The sequence below is a fragment of the Bison bison genome, unplaced genomic scaffold (genome assembly GCF_000754665.1).
Source record: "Bison bison bison isolate TAMUID 2011002044 unplaced genomic scaffold, Bison_UMD1.0 scf7180017864368, whole genome shotgun sequence".
Taxonomy (NCBI): domain Eukaryota; kingdom Metazoa; phylum Chordata; class Mammalia; order Artiodactyla; family Bovidae; genus Bison; species Bison bison.
This window is the reverse complement of record NW_011494940.1, coordinates 3,833,912-3,855,425: the sequence shown is the minus strand read 5'-3', so window position 1 is coordinate 3,855,425 and position 21,514 is coordinate 3,833,912. Positions and strand designations below refer to the sequence as shown.

Here is a 21,514-nt window from a genome sequence, read left to right as displayed (position 1 = left end):
CCTTTGTTGGCAAAGTAATGTCTCTGCTTTTGAATATGCTATCTAGGTTGGTTATAACTTTCCTTCCAAGGAGTAAGCGTCTTTTAATTTCATGGCTGCAGGAAACAACAAAGCATTGATCTGCCTTCCCAGTTCTTCAAGTGCATTCACAATATGAAGTTAAGTCAGTACCCTTATCTCACATGTAACTGTTTCCTGTAATGATGAACCATAGAGAAGACAACTTTGAGTCTCCAACTTGAGTGTCACCCTGAGTGTCTACTGCCCTCGTGTCTACCCTTGTGATACAACAAGCAGTGGGATTTGGTAGAAAAAGCAAGATCTTTCCAGATTAAGAAAACCTAGTTTAGTCCTTCCTATGTCCCTGAATAACTAAATATCCTAAATTGTGTAGCCTTTCTGAACCTCCTAGCTCATCTGCATTCTGTATAATAATACTTTATGGTGTTACTTTACAAATTCAATTAGGTAACATACACAAAGCCTTTAGGACATAGTATTGAATTTATGTAATGGTACCTGCTGTTTTGCCAATTTGTATTCAATGAAAGAAGAACAAAAGACTTTCTGAAAGAGATTCTATCTTATTCAAGGCAGGGTCCAATTCTCTACAAAGACACACATTCTTCTGTTTGCAAGTCTAGTCCAAGATGGCCTGTTCCCTGGGATCTGTGTGACCTGTGTGACCTGTATGACCAATGGCATCACCCAGTTCTGTTTTCCAACTCTGCATAAGTCCTCTTTTCCTTATTCCTGTCTTTCTCAAAAGCTGGCAAATACTCATTGAGATTCTCAGTATGCCAACTTCTGTGCCAGATTTCACTAGAACTGCTCTCTTAATTCAGAGAATGCAATGGCACCCCACTCCAGTACTCTTGCCTGGAAAATCCTATGGATGGAGGGGCCTGGTGGGCTGCAGTCCATGGAGTCGCTGAGGGTTGGACATGACTGAGTGACTTCACTTTCACTTCTCACTTTCATGCATTGGAGAAGAAAATGGCACCCCACTCCAGTGTTCTTGCCTGGAGAATCCCAGGGATGGGGGAGCTTGGTGGGCTGCCATCTATGGGGTTGCACAGAGTCGGACACGACTGAAGTGACTTAGCAGCAGCAGCAGCTCTCTTAATTACTGAATTTCTAGATAATGAGTACAAGGTTGTATCTTCGCTACCTTCCGCAACCTTCTTCCAAACCCAAGCTCACTTACAAGTTGCTCTTCCCTACTTCCTGAGTGCTCACCAACTCTCCTAGCACTTTGGCTCCCTCAGAAGCATCCACCCCACCACCTTGTGTTCCCTTGCAGGAATCTTAATAGCCAAAACACGAGCCTTTGCACCCTTATCAGAATCATCCTTGTTTCAAGGGGCGTGTCTCAGAAGAGAAGGAAACCAGCTAATTCATACTAAGAGGCAAATTGCTGTTAGCTCTATGTGTGGGTGAGATATTAACATTTTAATAGAGGAAACTAGGAAATGGGGGGGATGAGATACTATTTGAAAGCATTTCCCTCCTAGAGGAATGACTTGTTTATCCATATCAGGGTAATGTGAATGTTCCAAATTTGGAGAGAAGATGGAAAATCCGTATATTTCACATATTTGCTCTCCAAAGACTGGGTCTCCCTTCAGCACCCTGATCTCCTCTAGGTTTTTCCAACAACAGCAACATGCTAGACAGGGAGAAAAATGTGGAGACTCCATAAGGTTGTCTCAGGCTCTCATCCCTAAGGTGACATAGCATCTCATTGGTTTGTATTGGGGTCCCCAAGGCCACTTTATTGGGGTCCCCAAGAGCTTTTCTGGTGACTCAGATGGTAAAGAATCCACCAGCAAAGTGGGAGACCTGGGTTCGGTCCCTGGGTTGGGAAGATCCCCTGGAGAAGGGAAGGGCTACCCACTCCAGTATTCTGGCCTGGAGAATTCCATGGACTGTATAGTCCATGGGGTCACAAAGAGTTGGAAATGACTGAGTGACTTTAACTTTCACTTAGGAGGACTCAGAAATCAGAAAAGGTGTTATAGTCATAGTTACAATTTATTACAGTGAAAGAGTACAGATTAATATCAACAAAAGTCACAGAGACCAAGTCTGCTTTGACAGTGCTTTATTCTCTCAGCAAAGATGTGTGACAAAACGTATATGAATTGGTGCCAACCAGAGAAGCTCATCTGAGCCTCAGTGTCCAGGGATTTTATGGAGGGTGGGGGGGGGCAGTCACAAAGGCATAGAGCACCTACCCAGCTAGCCTCAGTTAGTCTCCAGTCGCTCCAGAGGTCAAACTGATATGACAAGGTCCAGAGCACCAAGTGAACAAAAATAGGCAATCCCTATGAGTCACACTGTTAGCATAAACTGTTTGCATTACCTATGACGCCAGTGATGCAAAGACACTCTGATTAGGCAGAATATTCTAAAGAGGTAATCGCCCAGAAGTCAGTCAAAGACTAGTCCTTTCTTTGGAATTTGAAGAGTTGGAGCACCCTCAGTCCTCTGAGTTAATCCTTTATTGCACATCATGATAAGCACTGGAAAGAAGCCCACTTTCAATGTGCCTATTTTGTGATCCATGTGCTGTAAAAATATTCTCTTAGAGACACTGAGCATGTGGCGTCTTCTAAGCTTTACATGTAAATAGAATGTGAAAACAAACACATTTGGAAGAATAAAATTTGAAACCCTGGCCATTTTTTTTTGTATATATTTACTTAAAATGGCTTGAGAGTTGCTGTTTGGTAAGCAGGCCTCTAGCATAAAACTGTAAAGGGGAGGAAATTCACTGGTACTTTATTAGTGCTATAAAGTACTTAAATGTTTCCTCAATTGAAGAAAACATTGTATAAAAAGGGAAGCATAGGTTTAGAATAAATGATTTTCTTCTTTGAATTTGGAAAGCACCAATCTGGCCTATAGTTTTGAATCCTGTTATTACTTAGCTCAGTATAGAGACAACCTTGACAAAGAAAGTTGAAATTCTAGTCACTAAGTGTATAGAAAATTTAGACCTTTAGAATTCCTCTCCTCACACTTCTCTATCAAATCAATCATCAATCAGCCAATTAGTGAATATACATACAAATGTATATTTTAAAAAGGCACATTCCAAGGCTCAAAAGTCCCAAGTCCCCACAGCATCAGAGTTGAGAACATACTCTCTGAACTCAGCGTTCATCCCAAGATGAAATCCTTGCTCCTACCCTTACTGGCTATATAACTTTAGGCAACTTATTATTAAAGTTATTTCTGGTACATTCAAGCCTCAATTTCTCTGGCTGTACTTGGGTTTTCCTGGTGGCTCAGACAGTAGAGAATCTGCCTGCCAATGCAGAAGACATGGGCTTGATCCCTGGGTCTGGAAGATCTCCTGGAGAAGGAAATGGCTATCCATTCCAGTCTTTTTTTTTTTTTGCCCACTCGTCTTCTTACATGGAGAAGTCCATGGACAGAGGAGCTTGGGGGACTACAGTAAACAGGGTGACAAAGAGTCAGACATGATTAAGCAACTAACACTTTCACTCTTCACTCTCAAAATGGGGAAAATACCTACTTTGAAGGTTTAATTTTAGTAATTAAAGAAGATAACAGGTAAAATGCCTATAGTGTCTCAGTTCAGTTCAGTTCAGTCACTCAGTCATGTCCAACTCTTTGCGACCCCATGAATCACAGCATACCAGGCCTCCCTGTCCATTACCAACTCCCGGAGTTCACCCAAACCCATGTCCATCGAGTCAGTGATACCATCCAGCCATCTCATCCTCTGTCATCCCCTTCTCCTCCTGCCCCCAATCTTTCCCAGCATCAGAGTCTTTTCAAATGAGTCAGCTCTTCGCATCATGTGGCCAAAGTATTGGAGTTTCAGCTTCAACATCATTCCTTCCAATGAACACCCAAGACTGATCTCCTTCAGGGTGGACTGGTTGGATCTCCCTGAATTCCAAGGGACTCTCAAGAGTCTTCTCCAACACCACAGTTCAAAAGCATCAATTCTTTGGTGCTCAGCTTTCTTTATAGTCCAACTCTCACATCCACACATGACCACTGGGAAAACCATAGCCTTGACTAGACAGACCTTTGTTGGCAAAGTAATGTCTCTGCTTTTGAATATGCTGTGTAGGTTGGTCATAACTTTCCTTCCAAGAGTATGTGTCTTTTAATTTCATGGCTGCAATCGCCATCTTCAGTGATTTTGGAGCCCAAAAAAATAAAGTCTGACACTGTTTCCACTGTTTCCCCATCTATTTCCTAGGAAATGATGGGACCGGATGCCATGATCTTAGTTTTCTGAAAGTTGAATTTTAAGCCAACTTTTTCACTCTCCTCTTTCACTTTCATCAAGAGGCTCTTTAGTTCTTCTTTGCTTTCTGCCATAAGGGTCGTGTCCTCTACATATCTGAGGTTATTGATATTTCTCCCAGCAATCTTGATTCCAGCTTGTGCTTCTTCCAGCCCAGCGTTTCTCATGATGTACTCTGCATAGAAGTTAAATAAGCAGGGTGACAATATACAGCCTTGACATACTCCTTTTCCTATTTGGAACCAGTCTGTTGTTCCATGTCCAGTTCTAACTGTTGCTTCCTGACCTGCATACAGATTTCTCAAGAGGCAGGTCAGGTGGTCTGGTATTTCCATCTCTTCCAGAATTTTCCATAGTTTATTGTGATCCACACAGTCGAAGGCTTTGGCATAGTCAATAAAGCAGAAATAGATGTTTTTCTGGAACTCTCTTGCTTTGTCCATGATCCAGCGGATGTTGGCAATTTGATCTCTGGTTCCTCTGCCTTTTCTAAAGCCAGCTGGAACATCTAGAAGTTCATGGTTCATGTATTGCTGAAGCCTGGCTTGGAGAATTTTGAGCATTACTTTACTAGCATGTGAGATGAGTGCAATTGTGCGGTAGTTTGAGAATTCTTTGGCATTGCCTTTCTTTGCGATTGGAATGAAAACTGACATTTTCCAGTCCTGTGGCCACTGCTGAGTTTTCCAAATTTGCTGGCATATTGAGTGCAGCACTCTCACAGCATCATTTTTCAGGATTTGAAATAGCTCAACTGGAAATCCATCACCTCCACTAGCTTTGTTCGTAGTGATGCTTCCTAAAGCCCACTTGACTTCACATTCCAGGATGTCTGGCTCTAGGTGAGTGTTCACACCATCATGATTACCTTGGTCATGAAGTTCTTTTTTGTACAGTTCTTCTGTGTATTCTTGCCGTCTCTTCTTAATATCTTCTGCTTCTGTTATGTCCCTAGTATCTAGAATGTAGTTAATTGCCAATGGATATTGATCAGGTTGACCTATTATTTATAATCATTAAATCACCATACAAATACTTGGTTTAGATGCAACTCAGCTTTGTCGTTGAGACCATAAACCCTAGCACCAACTTCCTGTGTTTGAATCTTAGCTTTCTCATCACTAGTTTGGGGACAACATTTAACTGTGTCAATTCTTCATCCACAAAGGCGTAGAAATTATGGTGAAGACACAATGACTGCAAAATATTTGGAAAAGTACCTGACATATAAACCAATGTATGTGCATGCTCAGTTGTGTCCAACTCTTTGTGACCCTACGGATTGTAGCTAACCTGCCAGGCTCCTCTGTCAATGGGATTTTCCCAGCAAGAGTACTGGAGTGGGCTGTCATTTCTTCCTCTAGGGGATCTTTCCAACTCAGGGATCAAACCCATATCTCCTGTGTCTCCTGCATTACAGGAATATTCTTTACTGCTGAGCCACTTGGGAAGCCCTGACATATAGTTCAGTTCAGTTCAGTCCCTCAGTCGTGTCTGACTCTTTGCAACCCCATGAACTGCAGAACGCCAGGCCTCCCTGTCCATCACCGACTCCTGGAGTTCACTTAAACTCATGTCCATCGAGTCGGTTTTGCCATCCAGCCATCTCATCCTCTGCCGTCCCCTTCTCCTGCCCCCAATCCCTCCCAGCACCAGAGTCTTTTCCAATGAGTCATCTCTTCACATGAGGTGGCCAAAGTACTGGAGTTTCAGCTTTAGCATCATTCCTTCCATAGAACACCCAGGACCGATCTCCTTTAGAATGGACTGGTTGGATCTCCTTGCAGTCCAAGGGACTCTCAAGAGTCTTCTCCAACACCACAGTTCAAAAGCATCAATTCTTCAGTGCTCAGTCTTCTTCACAGTCCAACTCTCACATCCATACATGACCACAGGAAAACCATAGCCTTGACTAGACGGACCTTTGTTGTGCTCTATAAATGTCAGCTATTATGATAGACTGCATTTTTAAAAGTCCCATTCTGTCAATAGATAGGCCTTAGACTAGTCACTTAATTTCCCTGAACTTCAGTTTTCTGATCTGTAAAATTGATTATATTAGCCTTGAACTGAAATGATCAGAATATTTTTAAGCTTTAAGAAGTATCACCATCATGGCTTCTACATATCACTCATATTAATTGTGAGTGAAGCAATTAATCTTAGAAATACATCATAAAACCTTGGAATTATACAGTTTTCACAAAAATTGTTTCATTTTAAGCATGAAATAACATTAATTCCTTCATCTAACATTTTTTAAACAACTTTCACGTGTTAAGAATTGTGCTAGCCACTAAAAAAATGAAGTTTAGCACTTTTATCGAGAAAGAGATATAATAAAAAGATTAATATATGAAAAATGCAATGATAGAGATTGCCTAGAATAATAAGTATTCAAAGTAGACATATTCTCTGGACTTAAAGAATGATAGAATACAAGATGTAATTCCCCTTATTTTCTCTTTCTATCTCCATCAAGACATGTTCAATAAATGTTGAATAAATATATGCTGTATAAATCATCTTATTTTGGAAAACTACATCATAGTCTTCATTCTGTGACCTAGATTTTTGGTTTAACTATACAAATTATTGGTTATCTGTATGAACCTACACAAATCAATATACTGCCTGGAGGTCAGTTTCCTAAATAATAATAGCTTGATTCATCTGTTCTGTTTATTTTGTGGGGTTGTTGAGAATTTCAAATGAACTAGTTTGAAGTTGCTATCAAAATCCTCAAGTAAAATGCAAAGGTATTATATGATGTTATCGTTTTTAAAAAAAAGCACAGGGTAGTACTTCAGAAAATACTGAGAGTATTATGTGAAATTTTGCAAATGAGAGAAATCTTATGAGTTGAAGAATGACATGGCCAACCTCCTGGACCCAAAGGAATGGCTAGTTCCAATGTCTATCAGGAAAGCAAGTGCTAACAAGAACACATATTTTTTGAGCAAGCTGCAGAGGTCTGTTTTTCTGAGGGTCTCTTCAAATCTGCTATTGAATTTCATTCTATGACTACAGCCTTCTTGACTCTGGTCAATGGAAGTGCCCAATATCAGTATCTTTATCTAGAAATCACATGTTAATTTTGCTCACAGCACTCCCTTTCTACAAAATATAATCAAGTAAATAGACAAGAGATAGGTAGACACTGAGAGACCAAATCTGATACTGAAATATTGAGCTTCTAACTCAATGTATTGATAGTTGATCTTAACACCGGGTTTAACAAAAAACACTCCAAACATACCAGTTCCCTGAATCAGGTCTTTTGTGGCTGATTCAAGTTGCTTTTTTCTTTTCTTCTTTTTTTTTAAAGAACTTGAGGCAGAGCCATGACTACAATTTACTCCAGGGTACCAAGGTATTATTTTAGAGAAAAATAGCTATGGGAGAAGGAAAAGTGTTCAGCTGGAGAATAAATGGCTGTTGAGATTGGACAAATAGGAAATAAGGAAGTGGGCAGAGTGATTACGCAAGTAAACAGGAATATAAGCAAAGTTGGAATTGAAGATGTGGCTTGTGTTTTCCTCCACAGACTGAAGCTGCTCTGATGTATGACGCTGTGTACATGGTGGCCATTGCCTCCCACCGGGCTTCCCAGCTGACCGTCAGCTCCCTACAGTGCCATCGACACAAGCCGTGGCGCCTTGGGCCCAGATTTATGAATCTGATCAAAGAGGCAAGTGACACGTGTTTACACTTCGGCTCTTCCTTTGGCTTACTGCTTCTGGACTTGTCCACATGGTGAAGTCTTCCCATTTGGCTCTGTTGGCATGATGTCATTTGGTGAGGTCCTTCCCATTTGGCTCTGTTGGCGTGATGTCTGTGAGAGAGGAGATGCCATCATGAACCTATCTGCTGGGAATTCACTGGTAAAAAATTGTGTAGAAGAACTACCAGGAACTTTCCAGTGTGATGATGAGAAGTTTTCAAAAGCTACCAGATTATAACATGCACCTTCCTTTATTGCAACTCAGGCCCCAGCTGCTTCTGGCCCTCCACAAGTGTTCATAATAACTCACAGGTGCTTATTCTATGACCTGTTGAGTCATGAGATAGGTCAGTCTATCACTGAAGAGAATTAGAGATAGTTTCCCCATTCTCAGCCTCTAGTCCCCAGTGGTTTCCCTAAGTCGTGGGTTCTATAGGACTGAACAGAGGGAGCTTTTGTTCTAATGATACACTGATTATTTCACCAATTGTCAGCAAACTGAAAAATCTGGTACCTTTCGAAACCTACACCATGTACTGAAGGATTTTCAAGAGCACAGGGTTGAGAGAGGAGGTGAGTTCTCAATATTACCTTACCCTGGGCACCCTTCCCTTTTCTCAAAGACAATTTAATTTCTCTTCACTAGATCCTGTTCTAAGATCTTGAGATGCCTTCTAGATATGTATTCTTGGATTATCTCTGACCCCAACACATACCTCGGAGTGTGTCTGGATTTGAAAAGATGAAATAAGGTATCTGGGGGCAGGCGAGTCTGACTGAGGATACATATGCTGTGATGCTGTTCTAATGCTTTATGGGATCAGAGATTTACCTCTCAAGTGAAGAGTATCTTTATTCCTTTCTGCACTAGAGAAGGTTGGGGTGAGACAAAGTCTTAACAGAGAAGAATGGCAGGGAGCACAGTATAAGAAAAGAGTGCCCAGTCAAGAGGAAGGGTGATATCTAAAGAAAGATATCTACTTTGGGCTTTATCTCTGCTGATCTCTTGAGCACCTACAGGCTCTTCTATCTACTTCTTCTTTGAAGTCTGACTCTAATCTGTCAGGGTCAGGATGAGAGAGACAGGAGGTATGAAGGTTAACAGACTACCCAGGCTCCAAACCAAGGTTATTTACAAGGCTGAGACTGAAGTGTGGCAAGCAACAAAGTGCCTTGGACACACGATCTAAGGAGGCACTCACTCTCAAATTTGAATCTTGCACATGCAGGAGACTGAGAAGGAATGTTTCCTTAAATTTTGTGCCCTGGGCACCTCTCTTACCTCACTCTATTCCTGGCAAGGTTATTTGGGTTTAAATTCCAGCTCCACTAACATGTATGAGCAATATAACCTGGGTAAGTTACTTAGACTCCCTGTGTCTCAGTTTTCTCATCTGTAAAATGGGAATAACACCTTCTATCTCACATAAGTATTGTGAGGATAACGAGTAGAGTTAATTCTTAGGAAGAACAGGACAGGGACATAATAAGAATCTGAAATATGAGCTATTCTCTTACCGTTGGAAAGGACTGCTCACAACAGCCCTCGTTCGGCTTTACTGAGGATGATGCCAGGAATTTAAAACTGGCAACAGCAACAAAGAAATCACAATTGGGCATGAAATGAAATACGCTTTCTGACAGTCACACAAATCTGACATACTGTGCCTAATAGGAAAACATCACACAGCCTCTCCTTTCCCCATAGAGATCGTGGTTATGTCCTGAATCGCCATTCAGGCCACCTTGATCTTTAACAACAAAACAGCTTGTTTCCTTTTATCTCATCCCAGCACAAGAAGAGGCATGAGACCACATTACAGTTTGGGATCAAACACTCTGGAGCACCCCAAGCACCTTTTTTCTTGTATTTGAGTTGCATACAAAGGTGAAATTACTAAGTCATATTTAGATATGTATAAAGAAATAATGAGCTCGAAGAGGAGGGACCACATTGAAAGCAAAACAGCATTTTACATTCATTTACTCCAAAGAATAAATTCCCTATTCTCAGGCTCCACAGCTGGGGTACAAGAAGAGATGCATTAGAAAGCTTAAGTTCATGTTTTCTTTTGTCTCCTGAGTCACGATGTCTTCTGCTGCCTTTGGCAGGGTTTAGGCACCTGCAGTAAAGATGGGAAATCAGATAAAGAGTGATGCCCTGGCCTGTTGAAAGACTTGCACTGAGGGGACTTTAAAAGAAACTAAAGCATGCAAAAGTGAGAACATGCAGAAGTTTCTTTCAGTGAATACCTAATACAACAAGACTGCAGCCATCAGATTTGATCTGTTGTTGTTGTTTAGTCTCTCTGTTTTTGTTGTTGTTGTTTAGACTCCTTGCGACCCCATGGCCTGTAGCCTGCCAGACTCCTCTGCCCATGGGATTTCCTAGGCAAGAATACTGGAGTGGGTTGCCATTTCCTTCTACAGGAGATCTTCCCAATCTAGGGATCGAACCTGTATCTCCTGAATTGGCAGGTGGATTCTTTACCACTGAGCCACCAGGGAAGCCCATCAGGTTTGATTAGGAAACATAATCCTAATCCTTGGTCCTTTCTTTGAGTAACTGTTACTTTCTAAGCTATTTCCAAACCTGTAATCAGAAATAATGTAAAGAAGCAAGTCAGCAGATTGCGTGCATGGGAGAAGATCAAATTCGTCACAGGAGGTAAATTTCTCGAGCAGGAGGTACTTGCAATGTGCACTAACCCCTGACAATCCACACATCGTTTAGAATCAGGAAGGCTTTCAGACAGGTCTCTCAAGCTAACTACCTTTCAGTGTTTCAGGCTGACCAGAAAGAGAGAAAGAATTAAAGAATATTTTAAACATGATAGGGTATGTTATAGTGTTATCTCTTTGGGTTTTTGCTAAATGAGTAAAATGATGAGATTATATCATATTAGGATTATATCATATGAGGAGATTATAATCTCCACTCAACAACCGGAACTCCATTATACAAGTAATATTAACTTAGGTAACGCTAGTGGTAAAGAACCCACCTGCCAATGCAGGAGAGTTCCTGGAGAATCCCCATGGACACAGGAGCCTGGCGGGCTACAGTCCATAGGGTTGCAAAGAGTCAGACACAACTGAAATGACTTAGCACGCAACTTAGTACAGGAGATATCTCTCTGAAATTATAAAATGTGGTTTCTACTGTCTACCAATATAAATTCTATCAGTATACAGTGGAGGAATGGCAGACTTCATCCACGTTCATTAGAATCCTCACTGTTGAGCAGGATATGCAGGGTCCATAGTGATCCCTTCAGGACCTCCTATGCCACGTCTCTCATCTCCTGCTTCCATCCCAACACTCACTGAACTCATTGTGACTCCCTGAACTTGCTGTATGCTCCTCCCAAATTCTCTTGCCTCTGATTGAAGTGCCTCCTCTGGGTCATCCTTTATGATCCAGTTAAAGCACTAGCTCCTGACTATGGCCCCAACTCACAAATTCAGGCCCCTGTCCTTCATTACATCTGTTGTTAGACCATCATAGTGGGTTGTATGTCTGTCTCCAAGCTGTGCTTTTCCGGTCTCAATTCCCTAGTACTTGCACACATTGAACATAAAATGAGCACCCAATAAATAGTAGATGAGTGGGTAAGTGAACAAATGAACATCAAAATACCTGAAGAACACACACAATCTATGAACAAGAATTACAGTCATTCAACCCTGCATGAATATCATATCCAGACACAATTCAATAAGACAGAAATGAGAGCTGGGACTAGACTCATCTATTGAGGTCATAGATTCTAGTGGAAGAGTGAGTCAGGGGTCTTAGGAAGAGACCAGGACATCACTTTGCTGACAAAGGTCCATATAGTCAAACCTATGGTTTTGACATTAGGCATCTACATATGTGAGAGTTAGACTATAAAGGAGGGTGTTGTTCATTCCCTCAATTGTGTCCAGTTCTTTGTGACCCCATGGACTGCAGCACAACAGTCTTCTCCATCCTTCACCATCTCCTGGAACTTGCTCAAACTCGTGTTCATTGAGTCGGTGATGCCATCCAACCATCTCATCCTCTGTCGTCCCCTTCTCCTCCCACCTTCAATCTTTCCCAGCAACAGGGTCTCTTCTAATGAGTCAGCTCTTCACATCAGGTGGCCAAAGTATTGGAGCTTTAGCTTTAGCATCAGTCCTTCCAATGAATATTCAGGACTGATTTCCTTTAGGATTGACTTATTTGATCTCCTTGCAGTCCAAGAGACTCTTAAGAGTCTTCCCCAATACCACAGCTCAAAAGCATCAGTCCTTCAGCACTCAGCTTTCTTCATAGTCCAACTCTCACATCCATACATGACTACTGGAAAAACCATAGCTTTGACTAGATGGACCTTTGCTGGCAAAGTAATGTCTTTGCTTTTTAATATGCTATCTAGATTGGTCATAGCTTTTCTTCCATGGAGCAAGCGTCTTTTAATTTCATGGCTGCACTCACCATCTGCAGTGATTTTGGAGCCCAAGAAAATAGTCTCTCACTGTTTCCATTGTTTCCCCATCATCTACCAGATGCCATGATCTTCATCTTTTGACTGCTGACTTTTAAGTTTTAACATCAAAACCACTCTCCTCTTTCACTTTCATCAAGAGGCTCTTTTTAGTTCCTTTTCACTTTCTATTGTAAGGGTGGTATCATCTGAATATTTGAGATTATTGATATTTCTCCCAGCAATCTTGATTCCAGCTTGTGTTTCATGCAGCCTGGCATTTTGAATGATGTACTCTGCATATAAGTTCAATAAGCAGGATGACAATATATAACTCTTTTCCCACTTTGGAACCAGTTCGTTGTTCCATGTCCAATTCTAACTGTTGATTCTTAACCTGCATACAGATTTCTCATAAGGCATGTAGGTGTTCTGGTATTCCTGTCTCTTGAAGAATTTTCCACAGTTTGCTGTGATCCACACAGTCAAAGACTTTAGCGTAGTCAATGAAGCAGAAGTAGATGTTTTTCTGGAATTCTCTTGCTTCTTATATAATCCAACACATGTTGGCAATTTGATCTCTGGTTTCTCTGCCTTTTCTAAATCCAGCTTGAACATCTGGAAGTTCTTGGTTGATGTATTGTTGAAGTCTAGTTTGGAGAATTTTGAGCATTACTTTGCTAGCATGTGAAATGAGTACAATATTGCATAGGAACCTGAAATGTTAGGTCCATGAATCAAGGCAAATTGAAAGTGGTCAAACAGGAGATGGCAAGAGTGATCATTGACATTTTAGGGATCAGTGAACTAAAATGGACAGGAAGGGGAAATTTTAATTCCTATAACTACTACTGTGGGTAAGAATCCCTTAAAAGAAATGGAGTAGCCCTCATAGTCAGCAAAAAAGTCCAAAATGCAGTACTTGGGTGCAGTCTCAAAAATGACAGAATGATCTCTGTACATTTCCAAGGTGAGCCATTCAATATCATGGTAATCCAAGTCTATGCCCCAACCACTAATGCTGAAGAAGCTGAAGTTGTACAGTTCTATGCAGACCTACATGACCTTCTAGAACAAACACCAAAAAAAAAAGATGTCCTTTTCTTCACAGGAGGCAGGAATTCAAAAGTAGGAAGTCAAGAGATAAGTAACAGGCAAATTTGGGCTTGGAGTACAACATGAAGCAGGGCAAAGGCTAACAGAGTTTTGCCAAAAGAATGCACTGGTCATAACAAACATGGACATCACCTGAAGGTCAATATCAAAATAAGATTGATTATATTCTTTGCAGCTGAAGATGGAGAAGGTCTATACAGTCAGCAAAAACAAGACTGAGTGCTGACTGTGGTTCAGATCATGAACTCCTTATTGCAAAGAAGACTGAGTGCCAAAGAAATGATGCTTTCGAACTGTGGTGCTGGAGAAGACTCTTGAGAGTCCCGTGGTCTGCAGGGAGATCAAACCAGTCAACTCTAAAGGAAGTCAGTCCTGAATATTCATCGGAAGGAGTGATCTGAAGCTCTAATACTTTGGCCACCTGATGCAAAGAACTGACTCATTGGAAAAGACCCTGATGCTGGGAAAGATGGAGGACAGGGGGAGAAGGGGATGACAGAGGATGAGATGTTGGATGGCAGCACTAACTCAATGGACATGAGTTTGAGCAAACACGGAGAGATACTGAAGGACAGGGAAGCCTGGTGTGCTGCAGTTTATGGGGTCACAAAGTGTTGGACACAACTGAGTTACTAAAAAACAAAATATCATGAACTGGGAATGTAGACCCTGAGATTTAATGTGTTTGTTTTCTGTGTAAACTTACCCACTTAACCTCTTTTTTCTCAATTGCTTCTTCTACAAATTGAGGATAAAAATATCCACTTTATATGTCTGTAAAGATTACATTTAATATATCAACAGCAGAGCAAAATATCTGCCCTACAGTGGTTGCTCAAAAAGGGTGTGAGTGAAAGTCACTCACTTGTGTCTGACTCTTTGTGATCCCATGGACTATACAGTCCATGGAATTCTCCAGGCCAGAATACTGGAGTGGGTAGCCCTTCCCTTCTCCAGGGGATCTTCCCAAACCAGGGATCATACCCAGGTCTTCCGCACTGCAGGCAGATTAAATTGAAGATCCTTGTTAAAAATGTATATCATATAAAGTGGTTGTCAGAAAGAAATGAGGCAACACATATAAAACCTGAAGTATATTGCCTAGCATATGTAAGGACCTCAGTCTTGCTTTTGATATTTGGCATCATCATTGTTATTACTGAGTCAAGATGAAGTAGCAGTGCTTGTAAAAAGGAAGACAGGACCTGGCACAGGAAAATCAGGAGTTCAGTGAAGACTGGCATGCAGACACAAGAGGCCAAATGCAGTGATGCCAGGGAATGAGGGAGCTTTCAGTCATCAAACATGCATGATTGTTCCAGAGAGACCCAAAGACATTATTAGGTAACAATCAGGAGTGCTGAGCTCACAGAAAAGCCTGGAAAATCACATCTCAGATCAGTCTAGGAAATTATAGCTCAAAGTGGGAGGTGAGGAAACTGAAACTCTCCTGCCTGTGACAAGAGCTACTCTGGACCCAGAATAAGTGCTAGCTGGCCATGGGGAAATCAGTGGGAAGATCTATAGAGGTGTATGCATGTCAAAACATCTGGAAGATGAGAGTCTGTAGTCACAGGTGCTGGAAAGGGCAGTAAACTGTGCATAGAGCAAAGTGAATCAGATTTTAGGTTAAATCAGTGGTTCTTAGCTATTTTCTGTGGTATGGGCCCTGTATCAAAACTGATTTAAATCATAGATCATTATTCCCACAGAAGACATACAAATATGCTTACAATCTCAAGGACCTCATATGCATGCTGGGCTGTTTGAAACTCATTTTATACAATGAATTACCATGTCACACCAATCAGAATGGCCATTATTAAAAAGTCTACAAATAACAAATGCTGGAGGGGGTGTGGAGAAAAGGAAACCTCCTACACAGTTGGTACAAATGTAAATCGGTGCAGTTCAATTTAGTTCAGTTCAGTGGCTCTGTCGTGTCCAACTCTTTGTGACCCCATGGACTGCAGCACACCAGGCCTCCCTGTCAATCACCAACTCCTGGAGTTTACTCAAACTCACATCCATTGAGTTGGTGATGCCTTCCAACCATCTCATCTTCTGTCATCCCGTTCTCCTCCCACCTTCAATCTTTCCCAGCATCAGTCTTTTCAAATGAATCAGTTCTTCCCATCAGGTGGCCAAAGGATTGGAGTTTCAGCCTCAGCATCAGTCTTTCCAGTGAATATTCAGGATGATTTCCTTTAGGTTGGATTGGTTGGATCTCCTTGCAGTCCAAGGGACTCTCAAGAGTCTTTTCCAACACCACAGTTCAAAAGCATCAATTCTTCAGCACTCAGCTTTCTTCACAGTCCAACTCTCACATCCATACATGACTACTGGAAAAACTACAGCTTTGATAGATGGACCTTTATGTTCATAGCAGCACTGTTTATGATAGCCTAGACTTGAGAACAGCCTAAATGTCCATCAACAGCTGAATGGATAAAGAAAATGTGGCATATATATACATACATACGTGTGTGTGTGTGTGTGTGTGTGCATGCATGTGTGCCAAGTTGTTTCAGTAGTGGCTGACTCTTTGTGACCCTATGGACTATAGCCCTGCCAGGCACCTATGTCCATGGAATTCCCAGAGTGGGTTGCCTTCCCCTGCTTCAGGGAATCTTCCCAACCAGGGATCAAACATTTCATATGTCTCCTGCATTATCAGGTGGGTTCTTTACCATTAACACCAGCTGGGAAGCCCTGTGGAATGTTGTTGTTGTTTTTCAGTCACTAGTGTGTGTCTGGCTCTTTTATGACACTCTTCTGTGTCTGACTCTTTAGAGGAGCCTGGTGGGCTATAGTCCATGGGATTTCACAGACAAGAATACTGGAATGGGATGCCATTTCCTTCTGCGGGGGATCTTCCTGACACAGGGATCAAACCTGCATCTCCTGCTTGGCAGACAGGTCCTTTACCACTGAGCCAACTGGGAAGCACATACAATGAAATATTATTAAACCATAAGAAATGAAATAATGCCATTTGCAGCCATTTGGTTGGATCTAGAGATTACCATTCTAAGTGAAGTCAGAAAGAGAAAGACAAACACTGTATGATAGCACTTATATGTGAAATCTAAAATAAGAGACAAATAAACGTATCTGTGAAACAGACTGACAGATATAGAGAACAGAGTTGTGGTTACCAAGGGGAGGAGGGAAGGATAGGGAGGTTAGGATTTGCATATGCAAATTATTATATATGGGGTGGATTAGCAGCAAAGTCCTACTTTATAGCACAGGGAACTATGTTCAGTATCCTACGGTAAACCATGATAGAAAAGAATATGAAAAGGAGTGTATAACTGAGTAACTTTGCTGTACAGCAGAAATGAACACAACATTGTAAGTCAACTATACTTCAGCAAAAAAGAAAAAAAGGGTGTCTTAACTGGATATTTAAGGTAGGATTTGGTTGCAAGCATGTTTCAACATGTTGAACAGCAAAAATATAAATGAAACATGAATTCTGTTAGGCTCAGATGGAGTGATCCCATGTAGAAATGGTGAAATATGAGTTTACATAAATATGGAGAGACAACTGGTGGAAATTGCCTGCTGAGAAATTCAAAATTGATCAAAAGTTACTGTTCTTGAGATAAAATAGTATTTTAGATAGTTTTTATTGGTAGCCTCCTATAGCTTTCATTGAAACAGATAAACCCACGGTAATTGTGGGTTTATAAAGATATCTTGGTTTGGAAGTAATCATCACTCATAAAGAACTAAAAGGGAAAAAAAATGTTCAAGAGAAACAAATATTTCTTGAGTATAGCCCAATTTCTCTCCAAAATTTAGACCAAAATGAATTTAGGTATAAATTCATTCAGTTGCTTCACTATTGGAAAAATCCACTTGGATGTTCTGCTGCCACCCACATATCAACAAACTCCCAAATAGAATTTATCATTTGATCTATTAAATTTAGTATTGCTATAACAGGTCCAATGTTGGTGAGTTATGATATAACCAGTATATTAAACAAACACAACCAGTGGGACAACAAAATCAATTTATTTTGTTCCTACTGCTCATTTAAAATTGTTTAGTGAAAATTGGACAGAGACTATGTTTTTTTTTGTTTGTTTACTAAGATAATGGAAGTCCTAGAGTTTTAATTTCAACATAGTAATTAGAATATCTAGTTTAAAACATTAAGCCACTGCACAACTTGATTTTACATCAAATTTCTCCTCTCCCTGAGCTCTGCTGGAAGACTCTGGGGAAATGGAGGGATGGTTGGCTCTCTTTCTTCTCCTTCCCTTGATGACTTCCTCACCACACTCTTAGCTGTTGGACCTCCTTGCGTGGGCATGCTCAGTCATGTCCAACTCTTTGTGATCCCACAGACTGTAGCCCACCAGGTTGCTCTGTCCATGGAATTTTCCAGGCAAGATTACTGGAGTGGGTTACCACTCCCTTTTCCAAGGGATCTTTCTAACCCAGGGATCGAACCTGGGTGTCCTGCATTGCAGGCAGATTCTTTACCATGTAAGCCACCAGGGAAGCTCAAAAGAGCCTCTAACTGGGTCCCATATCTTGACTGTCAGCCCTTTTACAGCTGTTTTCCCCGTAGAAGCAAAGTGATGTACACGTATGCATGGTAGGTGTTCTAACCTCTAGAAACACCAACTTGCTTACGGTTTCCTGTGTCTGCCATGCTTTTCTCATACAGTGAAGACAAATGAGTTGCTCTTTTCTTGACAAAACCGATCTTACAAACCAGTCTTTTGTCATCCTCCTTTCAACCTGAAAAGCACGGCCTCCCATTCTTCATGTGGGCTACCACTCTCTTAGAATTAATTTTCCTAGTCCAGCAAGCCTCTCCTGAACATTTATGTGGGGATGGGTCCTCCAATGGATTTCATAGTTCATGTATGTCTCTATGTTAGCACTTCACATGCTTCATTCAGACACTATAAGATCTTTCCCTTGGACAAGGAGAAAGTCAATTTATCTTTGTATCCTCACATTGCTGTGTAGTAGTGACAGGCATTGAAAAGCTGCTTGTTGAACTGAGCCCAGGAAGTTAAAATCTAGCAAACTGTTATTAAATTTCACTGAGTTGATACTAAATTTTAAACTATATAAATATTTCCTAATTGATCTAGTCCAAAATAAATTTCCTGCATAAGAGTGAAACACTATTTCAAGTGCCAAAGTATGTGGGATATCACTGAGAGCTATATAAAATAAGGGCTGCTTTCTGCCACTGTTTTGCTATGAAAATACAATTTATTGATTTATTTTGAAGGAATGAAGATTACAAATTTGAATACATAAACAAGATATTCAAGATAAGCTGTTAAAAATCAAAGAGTAAAAGATAAAATTCTCCACTGAGGCACCTATATGTGCTTTGATATTTATTTGGACTTTTACTTAAAATGTCGGTATTGAGTGGGTTTGTTTTTTTTTTTTTAATGGGATCCTGATGAAAAATTACAGAGTTGGAAAAGAAATCCCTAGAGAAACATAAGCTCTGACATGATTTTCTCCTACTGTGGTTCCAATGAGTAATGCTTCCCATTACTGCATGCCATTTGAGTTTGATTGCCAGGACAAGCTGTCCCTTGGATTAACTAGATGACATTGGACCTGGCAGCCAACTCAGTCAAATTTCTAAATACTTTTCAGACAAATACCCATCTGTATTTTTCATTCTGCACCTACTGAAAATTACCTACATTCTGACTCCTGGCTTGCACTGTATACGCGAAAACCATTTACTCCAGCATCCTTTCACATTTAGGACATTTGGACCTAAAGGAAGACTGAAGTCTTCAGGTCCCTGCTTCAGTTTTCTGTACAAACAGACAGAAAAATTACATCAGTTCCTAAATGTTCAAAGTTCACAATTTTAACCAATTACATGCATTATCTCATTTATCATTAAGGTACTAAGAGACCTGCTCCTGAAACATTCAGTCAGTAACTAAGTGAACCAGCACCTGTCAGAAATGCTGAAAGGGGATGTCAGCATAAAATGAGAGGTTCTGCCAAGTTCTCCTTAGTTTCTGTGATTCTAAATAACATTTTTATTTATGAAATAACATTCAAAGACTCATGTCAATTATCGCTTTCCTTCCATTCAGCTACTAATGTCCTGGTCCTGCGATGTTGATTGAAGAATTTGCTTTCTATACCTCAGTCTGTTATGTATATGTATACATGTGTATATGTGTACATGCACACATGTGTTTAATTTATTTAAATAAATGTCATTTTATAGAGATATATGTGCACATGTGTATACATATATGTCTATTATGTGAGGATACGTATGTATATACATATATGGTGGTGGTGGTGGTTTAGTTGCTAAGTCGTGTCCAACTCTTGTGACCCCATGGACTGTAGCCTGTCAGGCTCCTCTGTCCATGGGATTCTCCAGGCAAGAATACTGGAGTAGGTTGCCATTTCCTTCTCCAGGGGAATCTTCCTGACCCAGGAATTGAACCCGGGTCTCCTGCATTGCAGGCAGATGATTTACTAACTGAGCTATGAAAGAAGCCCAATATACATATATATTTTGTGTGTGTATATATATTATATAATGTATATATAGTGTGAACATTTTGTGGATATGCCTACATATATTCCTGCACATATAGGTTTCATTTAGGAATTGGCTTTACTATCAAACTTATTTAAGTTTTGGAATATATGTAAGTTATGCATATTTATTATTTATCCAGTTCATTCACTTTCATTGAAATCTAGTATTCCGTCATTCATTCATTCAACCTGAGAAGGCAATGGCATCCCACTCCATTACTCTTGCCTGGAAAATCCCATGGATGGAGGAGCCTGGTGGGCTGCAGTCCATGGGGTCGCTAAGAGTCGGACACGACTGAGTGACTTCACTTTCACTTTTCACTTTCATGCATTGGAGAAGGAAATAGCAACCGACTCCAGTGTTCTTGCCTGGAGAATCCCAGGGACAGGGGAGCCTGGTGGGCTGCCGTCTATGGGGTTGCACAGAGTCGGACACGACTGAAGCAACTTAGCAGCAGCAGCAGCAGCAGCATTTATTCAATATCTGCTAGTTGCTAAGTATGTGGCAGCCACTTAGACACCATGATTGCCATAGTAAGCAAAACAAATCCCTTGCTCTCATGCTGTAGTAGGGGAATGAGGCATACTTAAAAGGGGATATTTTACTTCAGATGATGATAAGGTCTATCAGAAAAACAAAGTTCTGAAGAGAGTAGGGTGTCCTGAGGTCCTCGAATAGAGAAATAGGCATTGCTTTGTTACACGGGGTAGTTAGAAAACACTTCACAGATAATGAGAAACCTGAGTTTCTGAAAGGTTCTGAGTTTCTTTCAAAGTCCTGAAAGAAAAGAGGAAGTGGGGCATGTAAATATTAAGAGAGCAAAGGATCCAAGCAAAGGAACAACTCATGCATTAAGGAAAATAAAAAGAATACTGATCAAGAAGATCCCCTGGAGGAGGAAATGACAACCCTCTCCAGTATTCTTGCCTGAAGAATCCCATGGACAGAGGAGTCTGGTGGGCTACAGTCCAAAGGGTTGCAAAGAGTCAGACACGACTAAGCAAGCAAATATACTTCAGAGTATTTCTCCGTTTCCCCATGAATGGATATTTTGACTGCCTCCTTTTCTTTTACACATTCAAAAAATGCTGTGATGAACATCTAAGTAATATGCCATTGTTGTTGTTCAGTCACTCAGTCGTGTCTGGCTCTTATGTGATTTCCATGGACTGTAGCCCACCAGGCTCCTCTGTCCATGGAGTTTTCCAAGCATTGAATTATTGGAGTGTGTTGCCATTTCCAGAGGATCTTCCTGGGCCAGGAATCAAACCCGTATCTCCTACATTGGCAAGTAGATTCTTCATGACTGAGCTACTAGGGATCCTGAGGATCCTTATGCACAAATGCAAGATTTGTTCTAG

The 21,514-nt window shown here is 40.8% G+C and overlaps 1 protein-coding gene across 4 annotated transcripts in view; it reads left to right on the top strand.

Annotated features, from left to right (window-relative positions):
- Positions 1 to 21,514, top strand: part of GRIK1 (glutamate receptor, ionotropic, kainate 1) — a 473,915-nt gene that overhangs the window by 355,987 nt on the left and 96,414 nt on the right. For all 4 annotated transcript variants that reach the window (XM_010855823.1, XM_010855821.1, XM_010855820.1 and 1 more), the window contains one exon: positions 7,839 to 7,982. In XM_010855823.1, the coding sequence (XP_010854125.1) occupies positions 7,839 to 7,982 (144 nt within the window). The remainder of the gene's footprint in view (positions 1 to 7,838; positions 7,983 to 21,514) is intronic.